The sequence below is a fragment of the Pelophylax lessonae genome (assembly GCF_965119305.1).
Source record: "Pelophylax lessonae genome assembly, chromosome: 6".
NCBI classification, from domain to species: domain Eukaryota; kingdom Metazoa; phylum Chordata; class Amphibia; order Anura; family Ranidae; genus Pelophylax; species Pelophylax lessonae.
This window is the reverse complement of record NC_138773.1, coordinates 310,795,476-310,814,047: the sequence shown is the minus strand read 5'-3', so window position 1 is coordinate 310,814,047 and position 18,572 is coordinate 310,795,476. Positions and strand designations below refer to the sequence as shown.

Here is an 18,572-nt window from a genome sequence, read left to right as displayed (position 1 = left end):
TCCGATGGTGATCCCCTCTTAATCCAGCAGTTGTGTTTTAGTGACTATCACCACATTGAAGGGTTAACGCGGCTGTTATTCACATCAGCTGATAAGTGGCTGACCCTCTGCTTGTGGGGAGAAGGGAGGAGAGGCGGCGTGCCCTTGGTTTAAGCTGCATTCATAAGTCACTGGATTTCATGACTTTGGAGGAATAACTATTCACCACAATAATGTCCCCGGAGTAGAAGAACAAGGCGACGGATTGGAGGTCAGGTCTCCTGCCTGCGTGGATTAGCTTGGAATCGAGAGCTTTGTGGATTCCACCATGGCCACCTTCAAGCCTTGGAGGCGTTTTATGCGGACGTTCAGCTTCTCCCAGGTAAGTCACCAAGACCCGGCTATTATCCGCTAATTCTGAAACCCGACTTTAGGCAGTTTTTGCTGCAGACAAAGCTGGAGTGAAGCTCAAGATGTGTCCTTTTAAGGTCCCACCAGACCCAATGGGCAACCTTGCCCAATACCCTCTACCAAGGCAAAAAGCCCTGCCTTGTATAGGGCCCGACCACCCCAATCAGCTGTGTTGGTGTGTGTTCTGATCAAATGAAGCAGGCATAGTTTGGGGGAGATTTACTAAAACTGGTGCAGCTCTGCATAGTAACCAATCAGCTTACAGGTTTTATTGTCAAAGCTTAACTAAACAAGCTGAAGTTAGAAGTGGTTTGGCTACCATGTACAGCTGCACCAGTTTCTGAGTGCACCAGTTTTAGTAAATCTCCATCTTTGTATCGCAACGCATTGCACTACAATAGGGTTATGTGAAGTGTCATTTAAATACAGTTAAATTAAGAGAAAAAACACATCACAGTGCGCATGCACATTGCACACCAGTGCACATGCCTGCTGATGTTACCCCTTAAAGTTTAAGATTTGGAAAAAAAAAAAGTCACAATCCTTTCAATGAAGGGAAACACGGACATCAGTTTGACTCCAATTCATTATGCCAGAATGGCAAAATTAGGCACTTGGGGGAACATTAAGACTTGGGGTTCACATGTATGGCTCATTAACACTTGGGGTCCCCAATTCTGGCACATTGACACTTGCCACAACTCCGGCACATTGACACTCAGGGTTCACAATTTTGGCACATTGACACTTGCCACAACTCCGGCACATTGACACTCGGGGTTTACCATTTTGGCACATTGACACTTGGGGTTGACACTTGGGGTTTAGAACTCCGGCACATTGACACTTGGGGTTCACAACTCTGGCATGTTGACACTTGGGGTTTAGAACTCCCGCACATTGACACATGGGGTTCACAACTCTGGCAGGTTGACATTTGGGGTTAAGAACTCCGACACATTGACTCTTGGAGTTCATAACTCCAGCACATTGACACTTGGGGTTTAGAACTCCTGCACATTGACACTTGGGGTTCACAACTCCAGCACGTTGACATATGGGGATTACAACTCTGGCATGTTGCCACTTGGGGTTCACAACTCCAGCACATTGACACTTGGGGTTCACAACTTCAGCATATTGACACTTGGGGTTCACAACTCCGGCACATTGACACTTGGGGTTCACAACTCCGGCACATTGACACTTGGGGTTCACAACTCCGGCACATTGACACTTGGGGTTCACAACTCCGGCACATTGACACTTGGGGTTCACAACTCCGGCACATTGACACTTGGGGTTCACAACTCCGGCACATTGACACTTGGGGTTCACAACTCCGGCACATTGACACTTGGGGTTCACAACTCCGGCACATTGACACTTGGGGTTCACAACTCCGGCACATTGACACTTGGGGTTCACAACTCCGGCACATTGACACTTGGGGTTCACAACTCCAGCACATTGACACTTGGGGTTCACAACTCCAGCACATTGACATTTGGGGTGTACAACTCTAGCATGTGGCCACTTGGGGTTCACAACTCCGGGCACATTGACACTTGGGGTTTAGAACTCCGAAATGTTGACACTTGGGGTTCACAACTATGGCACATTGACACTTGCAGTTCACAACTCTGGCCCGTTGGCACTTGGGGTTCCTAACTCCAGCACACTGACACTTGTGGTTCACAACTTCGGCACTTTGACACTTTGGGTTCACATGTTTGACTCACCTAAGCCAGGTACACACGTACCGAAACTCACCTGGTTCAGCAGGAACTGGCTGACTTTCGGTCCATGTGTACTCCTGTCATTTCATAGAAATCTCCCCATTTTTTCCAAAGTTTCTGGAAAACAAAAACTTTCAATTTCCTGAATCCTCCCATCACTATTAAATGCCTTTTGTTGATAAATATGCCCAACAACTTGAAGCTATCACCCTCCTAGACCTTTGGCGCATATTTATAAAGCAGTGAATCTAACATTCGCCATGCAATCACTGCGGGTGGATTTTCCTGGTGTATGTGTTTTAAGTCAAAGTGATTCACCAGCAGTGAATGTTTGATGAAAGTCACGTTCACTGCTTTGTAAATATGCCCCTTAGGCTTCAAAACTATGACACATTGACAGTTGGGGTCCACAACTATGACACACTTATTCTTGGGGGTCTATAGCTATCACTTATTCCCATTTGGGGGTCCATAACTATGACACACATTGATATCATAACACACATCCGTGGTTTGATAAATATACCCCTTAGGGTTTGCAACCTTGGCACGTTGACAATTGGGGTTCACAACTGTAGCACATATATCAAAAAGCTAATGTCCCATTGGGGCGGTAGCCATGGACATATAGATGTATCGTGCCACGTCCTGTTTAAATGGTCAAATGAAAATTGTGGTATTTATGGACTTTACTGGCACATAAGAACAACCCAGTATAAAAAAACAGTATAAATTTATTCGAATAATCATTCTGTTAAAAATGTTTCAAAAAATCACACAGACACAATTTTATACAAAAGATGGATACAAATAAACAGCGCCATACAAATGGGTGCCGACTACCATTATAGTATCATACATAAGTGGAAAACATGACTTCCCTTGATGGGTCCTTTCAGGATCACTATTGCAATGATGAGCTGTAGAAGTCTAGGTAGCAGGCTGTGTCCATCATTAAAGCGTCTGTTTAATGATTGCTCAAACATTAATCATTTAGGCTTGACGTGTTTCACGCCTCCGCGCTTCATCAGGGGCCTGTTATTGGGCACTGTAAACATTGACATACAGTAAATAGAGCATACATATAGACAATTTGTTTAAATACAAATATATACCAACAATACTTTACAAAACCATGTGGCGGGCGCTGGCAAACCATACGGCCTACACTTTGTTTCCCACCGACACATATAATGCATCAAATAAACAACATACATGAATGCAGCCATAATCACCAGCGAGGGAATCTCCATGCGTCACATACCAGAACAAATTGAGAATGGGGACACATCTATGGACCGTAGTAGATAGATGCAGTATCCTAGAGTGTAGTTATACAAGCCTAAGGTAAGTGTATGAAAATATAATTTTCAATATATATTAATCAGTTAACGGGCTAGGTATTGAATATTCCATATATTAAATAGTCGCTAGGTCTCCTAGCTGGGCATAAGACAAGTATAGCACATTGTTTTAATCCACAAACACTGTGCATCTCGGGAAAATCGCTAATAACTAGCAAGAAGATGAAAGTACTGATCGTTAGATACCCTAGCAAATTATAAATGCCAAATTTAAAATGCCACCTATTATTCGGGGCCCATAATTCTGACACTGATATCACAGCACACTGACATCCATTAGTGACAAAAATGCCCCTGAGGGTTCACAACTATGGTGCGTTAACACTTGGGGTTCACATGCATGACACCCTTATTATTGGGGATACAGAACTATGACACCCTGATACCATAACACACTCGACATCCATGGCTTGATAAATATTGTATGCCCCTTAGGGTTCAAAACTATGGCACATTGATACTTGGGGTTCACAACTATGGCACATTGATACTTGGGGTTCACAACTATGGCACATTGATACTTGGGGTTCACAACTATGGCACATTGACACTTGGGGTTCACAACTATGGCACATTGACACTTGGGGTTCACAACTATAGCACATTGACACTTGGGGTTCACAACTATGGCACATTGACACTTGGGGTTCACAACTATGGCACATTGATACTTGGGGTTCACAACTATGGCACATTGACACTTGGGGTTCACGTGTGAGAGTGGGGCGCAATCTGACACTAACTGACACTGGGGGAGAGGGGGACTGACTGCCACTGACATCACCAACCAGTGACACTAATACAGTGATCAGTGTTAATACTATAAACTGTCACTGTACTAATGACACTGGCTGGGAAAGGGTTAACATCTTGGGGCAATCAAGGGGTTAAATGTGTGCCCAACTATGTGTAATAGTGTGCTTATTTTACGTACAGATCTCTGTTTCTCATCCCTGCTTTGCGAGCGATTGTTCGTTCTCTCTGTACAGAGCTCTGTGTTAATTGTCAACACAGGGCTCTGGGCTGTGATTGCACACAGCTGATCAGCAGGTCCTGGCCATGAATCATTGGCCGGGACTTGCTGACAGGCTCCTTCCATGTAAAATCACAGTGGGTACCAAGGGAGGGGGGGGGGTGGGGTGCACGCCCAAAACCCAGTAACACGCAGTGACTTACCAGTACATTGCTTTGCCTGCACATGCCACCTGTCAGCAGTACATTGCGGGCGGACAGTCCACAAGTGGTTAAACTGGAAGGTAGGCAAAGAATAGAGGATAACGAAGCTGCATACTCAGATCAGATGCTGAAAATGCTTTTAAAGACTGAGGGTTTAATATCACTTTAAATATTTCCTTGAAAATGTTTTGTTATATCTATTTAATAAGTGCCAAAAAAGTACAATTTGATCCCGCCACAAATCCAGTGAGCTGGTAATTTCCTGTGCTACATTCTTATCATTTAGAATTGTTCTCAGCTATCTCTGTGGACCATTAGATGGCGCTAATGATCATAATAAAAAAGTATTCAATTCCTGTAATCATAAGCTCCATCTAGTGGCCATAATGTGGTATTTTCCTGATTCCCCCTACTCCTTTGAAGGAAGAACACCAGACTTGGAGAGAAAATAGCCTACTAATACTTGATTTTGCTGGCATTTGCTCAGAAAATATGTACAAGAGGTTTAGCAGCATTAATAGCTGAGCAAATCATTTATAAATACATCCCTGGAAGTAGTGGTGTATTTTGGTTTTGTGCTGCCCTAGGAAAGACTAAAATTGGGCGCCCCCCCCCCCCCAAATTTGTCCTACTCCTTCTTGTTTAAGATCCACCCCTTCATCTTAGAGCTCCACCTCTTCCTTTTTAGAGCTCCATGTCTTCCTCTTAGAGCTCCAGCTCTTCAAAGGTGGGGGGAGAAAGGGGGGGGTGAGAGAGGGGGGTTTGAGAGAGAGCAAGAGAGAGGGGGGGGGGTGAGAGAGCGCGAGAGGGGGGGGGGTGAGCGCGCGCGCGAGAGGGGGGGGGGTGAGCGAGAGAGAGGGAAGGGCGAGAGAGAGGGGGTGTGAGAGATGGGGTGAGAGAGAGGGGAAGGGGTGGGGGGAGAAAGAGAGGGGGGCTCCCCTATCCCTCGACATACTACACCAGGAGGTTCTCCCCCCCCCCCCCAAAAAAAAAAAAAAAAAACTCCACAGGACCCACGACCCACTGGCTCCTTTTTACCAGCTGTGTGTGGCAAGGCTGCCAAGGCACAATCACTGCCCAGGACTCCGACCTGCTCTGCCAAGTGAGCTGCTTCCGGGATCAGATGCTTCAGCCGCTGCCGCCTCCACTTCAGCCGCTTCCACTTTGCTCCCCTGTCACCATACGGTCAGTCCGCAGCCGCCCCTGGTGTCAAACCTCTGTCGGGTGTCACCCAGGTGTGGTCCACAGCCCCGTAGCTACGCCACTGTTCGTAGTGTCCCTTCTGCCTGGGGGGGGGGGGGGGGGCGCTGCCCAAGGCAAATGCCTTGTTTGCCTCATGGCAGATACGCCCTGCCTGGAAGCACCATTTTAGGATCATCCATAAAGGTCCCCTATGTTTTGGAACCATATGATTTTCTGCAGGGAAACTTTGAAAGGATCGAAAAAACTAATCACAAGGGCGCTAAGTTCAACAAAAGGGCTGACTGCGCAACAGACCGATGAGACGCAGAGCGGTGAGGAGCAAACTCAGCCCAGGCAGCTTGAATACCAACACTTAGAGAAGCCGCAGATAATCAGATACAGATCAGGCCCGATAAAGGCATTAGTGTGTTATTCCAGAAATTCAGTGTGACAAACACGGACAACGTCACTGTCACATTGCTGGCTTCATATCCATAGAGGAGAAGAATGTGCGCTTAGTAAATATCCGTTTCCTGACATTTTAGTCCCAGGGATTGGAAGACTGACCCTGGAAATATCCCGGACTCTGATCCCTGGAGATATCGCTGACTCTTATCCCTGAAAATATCCCTGACTCTTCTCCCTGGAGATATCCCTGACTCTGATCCCTGGAGATATCCCTGACTCTGATCCCTGGAGATATCCCTGACTCTGATCCTTGGAGATATCCCCGACTCTGATCCCTGGAGATATCCCCGACTCTGATCCCTGGAGATATCCCCGACTCTGATCCCTGGAGATATCCCCGACTCTGATCCCTGGAGATATCCCCGACTCTGACCCCTGTAGATATCCCCGACTCTGATCCCTGTAGATATCCCTTACTCTGATCCCTGTAGATATCCCTTACTCTGATCCCTGTAGATATCCCCGCCTCTGACCCCTGGAGATATCCCTTACTCTGATCCCTGTAGATATCCCTTACTCTGATCCCTGTAGATATCCCCGACTCTGACCCCTGGAGATATCCCCGACTCTGATCCCTGGAGATATCCCCGACTCTGATCCCTGGAGATATCCCCGACTCTGATCCCTGGAGATATCCCCGACTCTGATTACGTTCATTAAAAACAAAATTATATAAATGTAACATTTACTTTTTTTGGGGTTGGGAGGGATAGAGGCAATGGGGCAACCCCCCCCCCCCCCATCAGGTTTGTTGCTATATATGTGAGAAGTAGAAAGGGCATCTTAGAGTCCAACACCCAGATAGGAGAGTTGATATGTTTTTGGGGAGGCACTTCACCAGGGCTTATATACACCAATCAGCCATAGCATTATGATCAACGTTCATACCCCTTGAGGCATGGACTCCACTAGACCCGTGAAGGTACGCTGTGGTATCTGGCAGCAAGCCATCAGTAGCCGATCCTTTAAGTCTTGTAAGTTGTGAGGTGGAGCCTCCATGGATTGGACGTATTTTTCCAGCACATCCCACAGATGCTCAAATGGATTGAGATCTGGAGAATTTAGAGGCCTCTCAAACTCAGCATCTAAAACTCGTTGTTGTGTTCCTCAAACCATTTTTAAATTCATCAGACCAGGCCACCTTCTTCCATTGCTCCATGGTCCAGTTCTGATGCTCTACATGAGAACGATAGGAACTCCTATAGTTCCCATGTATAGGTACATGTATATGGAGGTCTACCAAAATTGCCAGGTCTGATGCTCACGTGCCCATTGCCCGGCCTGAACGGTCTGCTGCTACCATGTATAGGTAATTGGATGTGGCATGGTGGAGGTCTACCAAAATTGCCAGTTCTGATACTCACGTGCCCATTGCCCGGCCTGAACGGTCTTCAGCTACCATGTATAGGTAATTGGATGTGGCATGGTGGAGGTCTACCAAAATTGCCAGGTCTGATGCTCACGTGCCCATTGCCCGGCCTGAACGGTCTGCTGCTACCATGTATAGGTAATTGGATATGGCATGGTGGAGGTCTACCAAAATTGCCAGTTCTGATACTCACGTGCCCATTGCCCGGCCTGAACGGTCTTCAGCTACCATGTATAGGTAATTGGATGTGGCATGGTGGAGGTCTACCAAAATTGCCAGGTCTGATGCTCACGTGCCCATTGCCCGGCCTGAACGGTCTGCTGCTACCATGTATAGGTAATTGGATATGGCATGGTGGAGGTCTACCAAAATTGCCAGTTCTGATACTCACGTGCCCATTGCCCGGCCTGAACGGTCTTCAGCTACCATGTATAGGTAATTGGATGTGGCATGGTGGAGGTCTACCAAAATTGCCAGGTCTGATGCTCACGTGCCCATTGCCCGGCCTGAACGGTCTGCTGCTACCATGTATAGGTAATTGGATATGGCATGGTGGAGGTCTACCAAAATTGCCAGTTCTGATGCTCACGTGCCCATTGCCCGGCCTGACCGGTCTGCAGCTACACAGCTCCATACACCACTAACTGCTATATTTTGTGTGTTCTGATCAGAACCAGCATTCACTTCTTCAGCAATTTGAGCTCCAGTAGCTCTTCTGTTGGATTGGACTACACCAGCCAGCCTTCACTCCCCACATGCATCAAAGAGTCTTGGCCGCCCATGACCCTGTCACCAGTTTTCCTTCCTTGGACCACTTTTGTTCAGTCCTGACCACTGCAGACCAGGAACATCCCACAAGAGCTGCAGTTTTGGCTTTTCTCGGACTCACCCATTTATCCATTACAATTTGGCCCTTGTCAATGTCCCTTAAAGCAGTAAAGTGGAACTTCACTCTCCCAGGCAGCACTGATTATATTTAATCCTCATGCTGCTAACATTAGTAAATAGGAAAGTGTATTATGTTTACTTATTTTAAACTTTTTTTTTTTTATTTTAAAATGTTTTCAGTTTCTGCCTGACTTCTTGCCTAGGCAAATAATTTCATACATCCCAGGAGTCTACAGGAGGGGTTTTCTAAGCTAAGCACACCCTCCTGCCGGTGTTCTATCAGATTTCCCTACCCCATCACATTTCCCTACCTACGCCATTTCCGGTTGAGATCAGCTGTGGATTCGTCATGCAGCAGCCCTTAACCGCGTCACACGTCCTATTGGGCATGCGCAGAATAGGTAGGGAATTTTGATAACATCGTAATGGGTCAGACAAAAGTCCTAGTGTGCATGCGCACCAACGGGTCGGGCAGCGGGATCTCTTATAACAAACATCCATCTGATCTCCATGGCCCACACTGCGCCGAGCCGATACTGCGCCGAGCCGATACTGCACCGACCCGACAATCCAATCTCCATGGCCCACACTGCGCCGACTCGACAATGAGACAGTGGGCGTGCGCGTGTGGGTAGGTAATAGGATTGTCCCATTGTCGGCTCGGCACAGTGTGGGCCATGGAGATCGGATGTATGTTTGTTATAAGAGATGTCGCTGCCCGATCCGTTGGTGCGCATGCGCCCGGTCATGCACAGTAGGACTTGTGCCTCATCCCCTTACGATGTTATCAAAATTCCCTACCTATTCCGCGCATGCGCAGTAGGATGTGTGACGCGGCTACAGCTGGTGCAGGACGAACCAGCACCAGAAATGACGTAGGTAGGGAAGTCTGATGGGGTAGGGTTTTCTTACAGAACACCTGCATGCCTGAGCTAAGGGCAGATGGATTCCAGGAAGTAAATGCTACATTAATCATCTGCCCTTACTCAAGATGGCTGCAGCTAGAAATGCTAGGAGGCTGTGATTTATCAACAAAATAAAGCATGGAGGCATTGATGGATGGGGGAGTTTGCTTTGAATATTAAAAATAAATTACAATTTTTGGTTTGTGGTGCTCAGATGCTGTGAAGATCCGCTTTAAGCTTGCTCATTTTTTTCTGCTTTCAACACATCAACTTCAGGGATAACATGTTCACTGGCTGCCTAATATATCCCACCCACTTCTAGCTGCCATTGTCACAAGATAATCAATGAAATTTATTTTCCCTGTCAGTGGTCATAATGTTATGGCTGATCGCTGTATATTGTTATGTAACCTCAGCAATGACTGGACTCCGTGGGATCTCCCTTACATAAAATCAGCCAGTAACACAAACAAGTTATGTAACCCTCGGACAGGACTACAGAACACCCCCCCCCCCTCTCCTCTTCCCTAAAGCAAGAGTGGAGGGGAATTGTAAATTTGGTTTTGGCAGTGGTGGAACTACTTGGGTCGCAAAGATCACACTTCCGAATGGGCCCTGGCATTCCGCCACCACCCCAAGATGGCAGACGTAAGGCTGAGTGCACACGCACACTGCTGTGACCCCAAAGTTGCCTGACTTGCTTGAGATTTCCTTGCGACTTTTGTGATTTAACATTGCAGTCTATGGCACTCAAATCGCACCAAAGTTGCAAAAGGTAGTGCAGGAACCTTTTTTTTTTTTTTTGCTGCATTTGGCCCTGGGACCGATGGAAAAAGCCCCAGCGGTAAGGGGGCCCAGCATGATTTCTTGCACTGTGGCCCTGAAGGTTCTAAACCAGGGGTAGCCAACCTTAAGGTACCTGACATCATGGGGGAAGTCAGAGATCACCGGGCACAGTGTCGCCTCCTCACACCTGATTTAAACCTTTAATTGCTGTACTGCCGTGTCACAATCGCGTGCATTGCATGGCAATGATGGGTTTAATTCAGGTGGTGAGGAGGTAACATATCGCCTTCTCACCTCCTGTCAAACACACTCGGATCACTCTTCAGAGGAGCAGCAGTGTCTGCTGCACTTGTGAGTGAGCCCTTAGATCCGCAGCAGCACCCTTAGGGCTCATTCACACGTAAAATTGAGGTTGGTAAAACGCTGCAGTTAAGTTACAGTTTTACCGTCCCCAACCCCTACACCCCCCCCCCGAGACAGCAGCCAAAGGTGTACACATGCTGCAGCAGGAATTAAGCCCCGTGTTGCATTTCCATTCAAGTAAATGGGGCTAATCTGCATGCGCTCAGCAACTATATGCTTCTGCGGGGTCCAAGGGGTTAAAGCAGGTGGGGAGAAAGCAACACAACGCTGCCTGCTTTAACCCCTTGTTTGCTGTATTGCACAAGCTTGCAGGGTACTTGCAGAGCAGCCTCATTCACTTGAAAGGGTCATGCTTGGCAGGTGCCACACCCACCAACCATGACAGGGCGTATAACTTCTGCTGCAGCTGCGACATTTGTACACCCCTGGCCACTGCAGCTAAAGGGGGTGCAGTTGGGGTGGGGGGAGGGGCGGGTTGCAACTTTGTTTACTATGCTTCAGTTTCTGAATGAGCAGGTGCTTCCTTTTCATATGTGCAGCCGAGGCTACAAAAAAAGGGACTGATAAATTTGTCCTCAGGGGCTCTGTGCGGTAGGCTGTATGGGGCGCAGTGATTTCTAGAGGCAGCCCTGACTGCCACTCACCGGATATTTTCTCTTTTTCGGACCATTCTCTGTAAACCCGAGAGATGGTTGTGTGTGAAAATCCCAGCAGATCAACAGTTTTTGAAATACTCAGACCAACCTGTCTGGCACCAACAACCATGCCACGTTCAAAGTTACGTTTGGGGGTGTTCAGTGGTTTTCAGTGGTTTTCGTTTTTTTACATGTAGGGTAGGAATGTCAGAACTGGCCTGGACTGGAAGTGGTTAATGCAGGGTGGAGCTGTGAAGTAACTAATCAGTTTAGTTAAGGGAGACCTGAGGAAGACAATGGCCTCAATTCATCAAACCTCAAGCTTAATTCATCTTCACTTGCACTTAAGACATGCTAAAGTGGCCTCCCAGTCAATATTATTGTATCTTTTTAAGCATGCCTAAGGCACCTTTTAGCACTCTTTCAGTGCCATTGTAGTTTAGGAAGTCAGGGCCAGCGGTTGCTTTATTTGCCGTTGTTAATTGTATTTTGTACAATATTCTTTGCCTTGGTGAATAAGGATGCATGTTCTAAAAAATAAATCCATGTGATCCTTTTTTTCTACAGGGTTCCACTAAGTCCTCCAGGAGTACGCAATCCCGCCGCAGGCCATCAAGGTGAGATTTGGAGCCACATTCACATTATTACTCCTTTAACCAGTAAATTAAATGTTCCTGTTACTATAATGGTGCTAGCGGATCATCCTGTGGAGGTGTTAGGTGTGACAAGCCTGGTTGTCATTCAGTAAATTCAGCAAACTACTACCCAACCTCTGTACACCTGCCATATAATACATTGTAGCTGGATGGTACACCTGCCATATAATACATTGTAGCTGGATTGTCCACCTGCCATATAATACATTGTAGCTGGATTGTACACCTGCCATATAATACATTGTAGCTGGATGGTACACCTGCCATATAATACATTGTAGCTGGATGGTACACCTGCCATATAATACATTGTAGCTGGATGGTACACCTGCCATATAATACATTGTAGCTGGATTGTCCACCTGCCATATAATACATTGTAGCTGGATTGTACACCTGCCATATAATACATTGTATCTGGATGGTCCACCTGCCATATAATACATTGTAGCTGGATGGTAAGCTAAAGACCAGAGGGATGTAGAAGACAAATGACAGCCCATTGGAAGAGTTCCTCCTACCTCTTGCTCTGGTGACAGCTGTAAAAGTTTGGATTTTCCATTAATTTCTGTACTAATGAAAAACCCAGCAGAGACTGTTTTCTTTCTCTACCCAATCCAAAACTACAAAAAAAAAAAAAAAAAAATTGCTTGCTATAGTTACCCTTTAAATTCTTTCTTTTTTGCTCTGCCCCTAGATCAGCCATTCTTAACCAGGGTTCCTCCAGAGGTTGGTAGGAGTTCCTGAAGCTGTGGCTGAGTGACCTTCCATGTCATGATGCTGGAAAATGTGGGGGTCAGCGCCACTTGCAATGCCAGCTGCATAAACCCAGTGATATTTTTAGCTGGCTGCGAGGGTGCATTCCTCCAACTAGCCTCCAATGTAAGAAGCATTCTCCCCAATGACCACTAATGTAAGAGGCATTCTTCCCACTGATCACCAATGTAAGAGGCATTCTTCCCATTGACCACCAATGTAAGGGTCATTCCTTCGATTGACCACCAATGTGAGGAGCATTCTTCCCACTGACCACCAATGTCAGGGACATTCTTCCCACTGACCACCACTGTAAGGAGCATTCTTCCCACTGACCACCACTGTAAGGAGCATTCTTTCCACTGACCACCAATGTAAGGGGCATTCTTCCCACTGACCACCACTGTAAGGAGCATTCTTCCCACTGACCACCAATGTAAGGGGCATTCTTCCCACTGACCACCAATGTAAGGGGCATTCTTCCCACTGACCACCAATGTAAGGGGCATTCTTCCCACTGACCACCAATGTAAGGGGCATTCTTCCCACTGAACACAAATGTAAGGGGCATTCTTCCCACTGACCACCAATGTAAGGGGCATTCTTCCCACTGACCACCAATGTAAGGGGCATTCTTTCCACTGACCACCAATGTAAGGGGCATTCTTCCCACTGACCACCAATGTAAGGGGCATTCTTCCCACTGACCACCAATGTAAGGGGCATTCTTCCCACTGAACACAAATGTAAGGGGCGTTCTTCCCACTGAACACCAATGTAAGGGACGTTCTTCCCACTGACCACAAATGTAAGGAGCATTCTTTCCACTAACCACCAATGTAAGGAACATTCTTCCCACTGACAACCAATGTAAGAAGCATTCTTCACTCTGACCACTGATGTAAGGGACATTGTTCCCACTGACCACCAGTGTGGGGCACATTCCTCCCACCGACCGCCAATGTTAGGGACATTTTTCCCATTGACTGCCAATGAATTTGTTTTAGCAGGGGTTCCCCAAGACCTGAATATTATTTCATGGGTTCCTCTGGTGTAGAAAGGTTGAGAAGGGTTGCTCTTGATGAATTAATGGTCGCTTATATAAATTCCGGATTCATATTTTTGGATCGTTCAGTGCAAGTTGCCCTGTTGGCTGGAGAGTACAGGGCACTTTTTTTTTTCTAGCACGCGCACTTCTTCGTTCGATATACAGAAGGTCAGATAACTCCAGAAACGCAGTGTCCTGGCTGCTGTTTGGGTGCACAGGGTGAGGCTGCTCACATACCTCCTTCCCCCATGTGATCCTCTAGAATCCAGCATGGAAATTTCCTGAGTACGGACAGAACTCGAGAGAGAAGGAAGCCCATTTATACGACTAGCACATGTGATTCCCAGATCACGCACTGGCTTGTTTTTCTGTGGAAAGTGGTGTGTTCATGGGGATGTTTTTTGGATTCAGACAGGATGTCAACATTCTCATGAAACATGTCACCCTTAAAGTGAACTTGGGTGGGATAGAATTATTGGAACGGAGATTGCTGACTTGTTTTTGAAGGGGCAGCCTCTGGGGCTGTCATACTGAGTCCATGACTCCATGACCTGGAACAAGCTTGTAGCACAGGGAATTTTGGCTAATTCAGGTCTGTGCAGGGTTCAGTTGATCTTCTGTGTTGTAAGTTCTCAGACGGATAATCAGAGTAAATAGCAGACAATTGCAGACTTGGCAGACATGATGTCCAGAGTCCAAGGTTCTAGACCCCACTGGAGGGGAGGAAACAGAGTCCAGATTCCAGTCATGTAAATGGAGCAAATAATGGACAATATACAGGGTAACTGACCTATAGGCAAAGACAAATTGGGTATGAACACAGTCAATCCTATACACAGATAATCAATGCATGAACAGAGAGAGAAGTCAGAGACAGACCTCTTTCCAAAAAATGGGTAGGCAAAAAATTGTTGGTCAAACAAATGCTCAAACCCTGGCCTGTAGGTGGGGTGCAGCGTGATGCGATGGCGGCAGTAACACACACAGTCCCAGTGCGATAAAATAACTTGTATTGAAATAATGCAAAGACAGTTCACAATTAACCCGGTGGGATAACAGCCCAGTCGGGAACACTTACAGCTCCAACAGCTTGTAGAACAAGCAGGTTTAAGCTGAAATTACAGCACCGGTTGAAAGGGGCAGAATACATCCTGGCTGTCTTGTGCCCAAGCAGGAAGATGTCCCCAGAAGTCACGAGCCCTACGCTTTCCTTCCTTGTCAAGAACCTTTCCCTGCCTCTAGTTCTATCCCTATCGGGTAGGGTACCTGTCCATAGTCTGCCAACTTGCAAAATGCGCACCATGCCTGGGAGCCATGGACTTTAATAGGCTCTGCCTGACCCAATATGGCTGCCAAAGACACATGGGGTGGCAGAATCAAATTGGATAGCTTCCCCAGTGACCCAGGAAACCATGTTCCTCTTGCCTTCCTCTCAACTGCAGTGCTGCTGTGGAGAGCACCACCTGCTGTGGAGAAAGTAGACTGCACCTGCCCACAGTCTTCCCTTTAAAGTACAATGTTGAGTTTCAGGTGTGTAGAGCAAAGACCTGAGCTTCTGCGTTGAGTATTGGTCAACGGATGACAAAGGTTCAAAGATGATCATTATACTTGGAGATGGTACCTTCAAAAATACATCAGCAAGGGCATGCTCCATATTTCTGCCCTCAAAGGTTCACCTTATGGTGCCTACCATATAATGAACATTTTCTAACTGTGGGAATGCAGGCTTTTTAAACTCATGTTCAATCACCAAAATCTTATGCAGTCATATAACACGTGCATTGCTATACAAATCTTTTTACAGGTAAAACATCCCCATTTTAGATGTTTCAGCTCTGTATTTTGTTGCCTGGAGTTTCATGTGGCTTGTCCTGTCTACTGTTACAGGAGTTTTAGCTTTATACACACCATGGAGGACAGCTGTGAACTCGACCTCACCTACATCACCGAGCGGATCATCTCCGTCACATTTGCCCCAGGGACAGAGGAGGCCACCTTCTGCCGAAACCTTAAAGAGGTGGCACATATGCTGAAGTCCAAACATGGAGACAATTATCTGGTGAGCAACAAGAAGTGCCACCTTTCTCATTGTAGACCTCTGACATCAGTGTAGAACAGTAGGGTATCTAACTGCCATCTTTAACCCTTCTCTGTTTATGGTTTTAGATCTTTAATTTGTCTGAGAAGAGACATGATATCAACAAACTCCATTCCAAGGTAAGATTTATGATGGAGACTGTTAACAGATTTGTGTTTCCTAAGCGTTCTGATCAAACCTGGCCTTGTAGAGGACATGACGTGATAGACTTTGACCTAATGGAATGCATTATGTGGCAGCATGTGTGGTCCTCTGGTAAAAAAGAGGAATATGGGAGGATAAGTTTTGGCATAAGAGTTTGTGGTGTATGTTGTAGTAAAATGAGGCCGGATAGAAGACATGCTGTGGTAGGAGTCCTGATAGAAGCCATATTGTGGTATATTAAGGCCTTAAAATAGAAATGTAGTAATAGATTGAGACCTTATATTGGTCATGTGTTAGTAGATTAAGGCCTGATAGAAGTCGTGTTGTGGTAGTGATACCTAATAGAAACCGTTTTGTCGTAGAATAAGTTCTAATAGAAAACCATGTTGTGGAAGTATGAGACCTGATTGAAGCCATGTTGTGGCAAATTAGGACCTTACTATGGTCTGGTAAAAGCCATGTTCTGACTAAATGAAGCCTTTGAGAAGCCATGTTCTGATAGAATGTAAACTTATACAGTGTTTCCCCGAAAATAAGCCGGGGTCTTATATTCGTTTTGGCAACAAAAGACACAGTAGGGCTTATTTTCGGCGTAGGTCTTATCTCCCTCCATGCCTGTCGGGATACCCCTGTGTGAACCTAGTTTAGTGTTTGTAAAATGCTAGAATACACTTTGACTGTTTTATTTAATGTCCAGTGTGTTTCTGTAATCTAATCGTGTGAAATACCTTCGGTACAGCGCCGCTCAGCTAATCTCCCGCTCTGCTCTCCTCTCTTTCTCCTCTCATAGCTGTTGATAGGGGATCTCAGCCTCTCCCCTCAGAGCGGGTCACAGAAGCACCAAGCATTACATTATAATAGTGTGAAATACCTTCGGTACAGCGGCGCTCAGCTGATTTCCCGCTCTGCTTTTCTCCTCTTCTCATAGCTGTCAGCAGGGGATCTCAGCCCCTCTCCTCTGCAGTGTTCATAGCGGGTCATAGAAGCGCCGAGCTTTATATTATAATAGTGTGAAATACCTTCGGTACAGCGCCGCTCGGCGCTTAGCTGATTTCCCGCTGCTCTTCCTTCTCTTCTCCCCCGCTGACAGCTGGGGGTCACGGAAGCGCCAAGCAGCGCTGTAACAAAGGTATTTCACAATATTATAATGTAAAGCTCGGCGCTTCTGTGACCCGCTATAAACACTGCAGAGGAGAGGGGCTGAGATCCCCTGTTGACAGCTATGAGAAGAGGAGAAAAGCAGAGCGGGAAATCAGCTGAGCGCCGAGCGGAACTGTACCAAAGGTATTTCACACTATTAGATTACAGGAATACACACTGGACATTATATAAAACAGCCTAAAAGTGGATACTAGGATTTTAAAATCACTAAACTATGGCTTATTTTCAGGGTGGGGCTTATATTGCAGCCCTCCCCGAAAATAACAGTAAGTCTTATTTTCAGTGTAGGTCTTATTTCAGGGAAACAAGGTAGAAGTCATGTTGTGCTAGAATGAGTCCTGATGGAAGCCTTATTGTGGCAGAATAAGGCCTTATAGTAGTAGTTTGGGGCCTTCTAGTAGTCATATGTAAGTAGATTGAGTCCTGATAGAAGCCATATTTTGGTACAATGAGATCTAATAGAAATCACAATGTGATAGAATAAGCTCTTATAGAAGCCATGTTTGGGTAGAATGAGGTTTTTTTATTTTTTTTTTTTCACAGTAATTTTTATTGAGGTTAAGATAAACACAAAGTTAAAAAAAGCAGAACATATTGCACGTAGCCGCAAGCAATGTAACAATGGAATACATGTAACAAATACAAGACAATCCATCTCAGACATTAAGGGAGAAAACACTTACGTAGGGTCATCATGTAAACCAAATAGAGGAGACAACACGTAACATATACTGAACAAAATTATAAACGCCCCCATTTTTCATGAGCTGAACTCAAAGATCTAAGAAAACCGTGATTCTTCCGTGAAGAGAACACCTCTCCAAGGTGCCAGATGCCATCGAATGTGAGCATTTGCCCACTCAAGTTGGTTACGACAATGCACTGCAGTCAGGTGGAAACCCCGATGAGGACGACGGCCATGCAGATGAGCTTCCCTGAGACGGTTTCTGACAGTTTGTGCAGAAATTCTTTGGTTATGCAAACCGATTGTTGCAGCAGCTGTCCGGGTGGCCGGTCTCAGACCACCTTGGAGGTGAAGATGTTGGATGTGGAGGTCCTGGGCTGGTGTGGTTACACGTGGTCTGCGGTTGTGAGGCCGGTTGGATGTACTGCCAAATTCTCTGAAATGCCTTTGGAGATGGCTTATGGTAGAGAAATTAACATTCAATTCACGTGCAACAGCTCTGGTGGACATTCCTACAGTCAGCATGCCAATTGCACGCTCCCTCAAAACTTGCAAAATCTGTGGCATTGTGCTTTGTGATAAAACTGCACATTTTTGAGTGGCCTTTTATTGTGGCCAGCCTAAAGCACACCTGTGCAATAATCATGCTGTATAATCAGCATCTTGATAGGCCACACCTGTGAGGTGGATCAATTATCTCGGCTAAGGAAAAGTGCTCACTAACACAGATTTACACAGATTTGTGAACAATTTTTGAGA

At 46.2% G+C, this 18,572-nt stretch overlaps 1 protein-coding gene across 6 annotated transcripts in view; it reads left to right on the top strand.

Annotated features, from left to right (window-relative positions):
- TNS1 (tensin 1) overlaps positions 1-18,572 on the top strand; it is an 805,414-nt gene that overhangs the window by 565,695 nt on the left and 221,147 nt on the right. For all 6 annotated transcript variants that reach the window (XM_082260250.1, XM_082260249.1, XM_082260247.1 and 3 more), the window contains 3 exons: positions 11,833-11,882; positions 15,613-15,784; positions 15,892-15,942. In XM_082260250.1, the coding sequence (XP_082116376.1) occupies positions 11,833-11,882; positions 15,613-15,784; positions 15,892-15,942 (273 nt within the window). The remainder of the gene's footprint in view (positions 1-11,832; positions 11,883-15,612; positions 15,785-15,891; positions 15,943-18,572) is intronic.